General features: G+C 42.6%; 1 protein-coding gene across 1 annotated transcript in view; it reads right to left on the bottom strand.

The window, feature by feature from the left end:
* Positions 1-510: 510 nt before the first annotated feature.
* Positions 511-3,585, bottom strand: part of LOC138980342 (uncharacterized) — a 14,707-nt gene continuing 11,632 nt past the window's right edge. The window contains exon 2 of the mRNA XM_070353212.1: positions 511-3,585. This exon is cut by the window's right edge and continues 1,244 nt beyond it. Coding sequence (XP_070209313.1) covers positions 2,656-3,585 — 930 coding nt within the window. The 3' untranslated portion in view covers positions 511-2,655.

Genomic DNA, 3,585 nt, shown 5'->3' with positions numbered 1-3,585 from the left:
CCCATTTCTCCGTGAGTAAAATTGAATATTAAAATAGAGAAACACTTTCAAGCCAGGTTATCTTGCTATGACGAGTCTGATCCAGTTTGAGTTTTAAATGGTCATACACAGCATTCTTCGAAAAAATTGCACAAAATTAGTAATTGCATTATATATACATGTATTATATATAAAATTGCACATATATATATATCACTGTGGGGCATTTATAGAATCTAAATAAGTTTTTGATTAAGTTATTACTGTGCCAGTGCCAAAGAAATTTTGCATGAAAGCTTAGGAAATAAAATTTTATTAACTCAAAAAATCTGTCAAAACTAGTTTGCCAAAATTCGTTAATAAGAGATGTTGACGTTTTGTTTTCTTCTGTTTAATTGTTTTTAAAAACCGTAAATATCTTTTTTAAAGAAAAAAAAGAACGGAAAGAGAGGAAGGGTGCAATACTTTAAGTAGAGGAAACAACAAAAGCAGAACAGAGAAATCAAAGACTATAAGAATTCAGTGACAGGTGGATTCACAGATTTTTTTCTCAACTTTTTTAATACTACTTTGAATTTTTTCATTGGTATACAATCAGTACATCAATGCAAATAAAGCATCAACAAAAACAGCTATGACATCAACAATCAACCTTGATTCATTTCTGGTGTATCAGTGTACTTAAAGCTTCTTATGTCTGAGGTGAACACGAGACAAACATCCAGTAAATTCTAGGAACTAAAACATATCAAAAAAATAAAAAAATGAATTATAGGCACACATATAGACACAGACAGTCAGACAGATAGACAGACAGAAAGACACACAGACACATACACAGACACACACACATACTCACACAGACACACAGACACAGACACAGACCCACACACAGACACAGACACAGACCCACACACACAGACACAGACACAGACCCACACACACACACTCACACACACACACACACACACACACACACACACACACACACACACACACACACACACACACACACACACACACACACACACACACACACACAGACACACATTGGGAGAAAATGCTCCCCTCATGGCCCTGGAAGCAGAATCCTCGTTCCATCAAGATACAGTGTTCCAACACAATCAGAATCAAAGAAAAACAAAGGTCTATTTTCTGTTTAGTTCAAAACAACGTTTAATATGCAATAGAATTCAGCGTACGTTTTCACGGACTAAGTTCACACTGGAAATAGCATTAACATTGAACAGAATTGCACAATAGTTGTGACAGCACATTGTTTACTGTTTGAAAAAAATTAAATAACGAAAGGATAAAATCAACGAAAGAAAAAACAATCAGCATATTTGTGTACGCTGAGCCCACAGATTTTTTTTAGTAAAAGGAGCGTGTGTGTCTGTGTGTCTGTCTGTCTGCCTGTTTGTGTGTTTGTGTATATGTGTCTGTGCGCATGTTTGCTGGGTGGTGGCGGGTGTGGGATAATTTCACAGAAAATAGAGAAGGAAAAATGAGTAATGAGTAATTACTAACGCTGGCTAACCCCCCCCCCCCCCCCAGAACAACCCTTTAAGTTTACGACCTGAAGAGTAACTTAGCGTCCTTAAAATATCATATTATAATTTTTCATCCAATTTCACCCCCACCACCCGCCTTTGAATAAAAAGCAAGCAAAAAAACATAAAACAAATGTCAATGATATCAAGAAAGAAAGAAAGAAAGAAAGAAAGAAAGAAAGAAAGAAAGGAAGAAAGAAAGGAAGAAAGAAAGGAAGAAAAAGCTATGACAAAATAAGAGGAAAGAACACAAAAGAAGGAAGACAATTGAGAAAGACAGAAACAATAGTCAGAGAAGGCTCAAAACATTGAATTTTTACTTACATACTCGGGCAGATCACAATATCACGAAATACAAAAGTCGATGACTGTTTTCTACTCACAAACAAACACATCAAAAGCCTCTTGGCATCACTCTCATGCAGTATCGTTGAAGAATAATTCTACTGCAGTAAACCTGCACCGAAATATTTGTCCTATATATTTGTCCTATGTCTGTCTGACAGTTCAAGGACTACTGAATTTGTCCGATGCACACATAATCTTTGGTCTAATTCTGATGAGAGACGCTGAGGCTGGCTATTGTTTTGTTTATATACATAATTCTCATGCAGTATTTAAATTGCCAACGGTCTAACACGGAACACAGTAGAACACATTTTTGTTACAGCAGCAAGACTTCAGTGTTGACAGTGTAAAGTTATTACAAGGATTAACACAGGACACGGGTATGTCTTTCAATCAGAAAACATATGTTTCTTCTTTAACAATCAGTTCATGCCACGCAGCAGGCTAAACCGTTCTCGAAGACTTTCTACGTTTGTCAGTTCTTCGTCGGAGAGGTGTACTGCCATTTACACTCAGAAAATTTGTTTTTCTAACAGTCTTCCCTCTCAGGAACATGCTCGCAGCAGAAATAACTGTCATGTTGAATCTGAATAGCTCTCTTTTTCCGAAGAAATCTACAGCCATTTATGCCACAACAGAAAGAAGACCGTATAGGGATCTTCAAAAATCGTGTTTTTCTTCAGGAGTTCATAATCATGTATATAGATACAGCAGAACTGACTGTCGAGTCATAACATTTCTACAACACAGCCTACGTCTAATCGGAAAGAACAGTCTACAACCTTTCAGTGGTCACAACTTGACTAGCATTATCCAGTCGAAGTCCTCTACCAACGGGATCCGAACCCGCAACCCCTAAGGCTGAGGAGGCCGGAGAGATGGAGGAAGCTGAAGGGGAGGGGGAAGCGCCGAGGGGCACGAGGGAGGGGTACCTGGCAGCAGCGAACACGGGGTGGATGAAGGGACCCACGGAGGAGGCAAGCGAACCCCGGAGTCCCGGGTTCCCACTCCCTCCGGCAGCGTGGAAAGCGCTGTAACGACGGAGACCTAAGTCCGCTCCGGGCACCGGTCCGCCGAGCCCAACTGCCCCTAACCCCACCCCCATCCCCAGGCCCATCCAGCGAGCCCTCTGGCCAGCGTCCAGACTTCTGGGCAGCAGCAAGGTCTGGGCGGGAGAGGGGCCTGATGACATCACAGACAATGACGCCACTGAGGACGAAGGCGAGGACGACGACGAGGAGAGATCCAGGGCTGAGGACGAGGACGAGGTGGAGCGGTTTCGGGTGGGGGTGGTGAAAGGGGAGGATGTTGAGGTGGCCGTTGAGACTTGATTGTGGTGGTCGGTGTAGCTAGCGTTGCCTCGTTCTTCAGAAGAGTCCCCAGATTCGACTTTGATTTGGATATCTTTCTGTCTCTCCTCCTCCTCCTCTTCCTCTTTATCAGAAATATCAGCTTCTCCCATCTCGCCGGAGTCTGAGGATCGGTTCAGCAGCTGGGACTCGTTCTCTCCTACTTCTCTGTCCTTGTCGGAGTCCAGGGTAGTATTCTTGTCATCAACATCCTCCACCTCAATATCCACGTCGCTGTCGTCGCTGAGACATCCATGGCGCTGCTCGGAGGTGGTGGAGTCAAGGTCGCTGTGGTGACCTTGGTGGGCGGTCAGCGTGGACGCTGCGGACTCCAGCAGCCTGACCTTGGGGACAAT

The sequence above is a fragment of the Littorina saxatilis genome, linkage group LG1 (genome assembly GCF_037325665.1).
Source record: "Littorina saxatilis isolate snail1 linkage group LG1, US_GU_Lsax_2.0, whole genome shotgun sequence".
NCBI lineage: Eukaryota > Metazoa > Mollusca > Gastropoda > Littorinimorpha > Littorinidae > Littorina > Littorina saxatilis.
The sequence above is the reverse complement of the archived record's forward strand: the minus strand, read 5'-3'. Positions and strand labels throughout refer to the sequence as shown.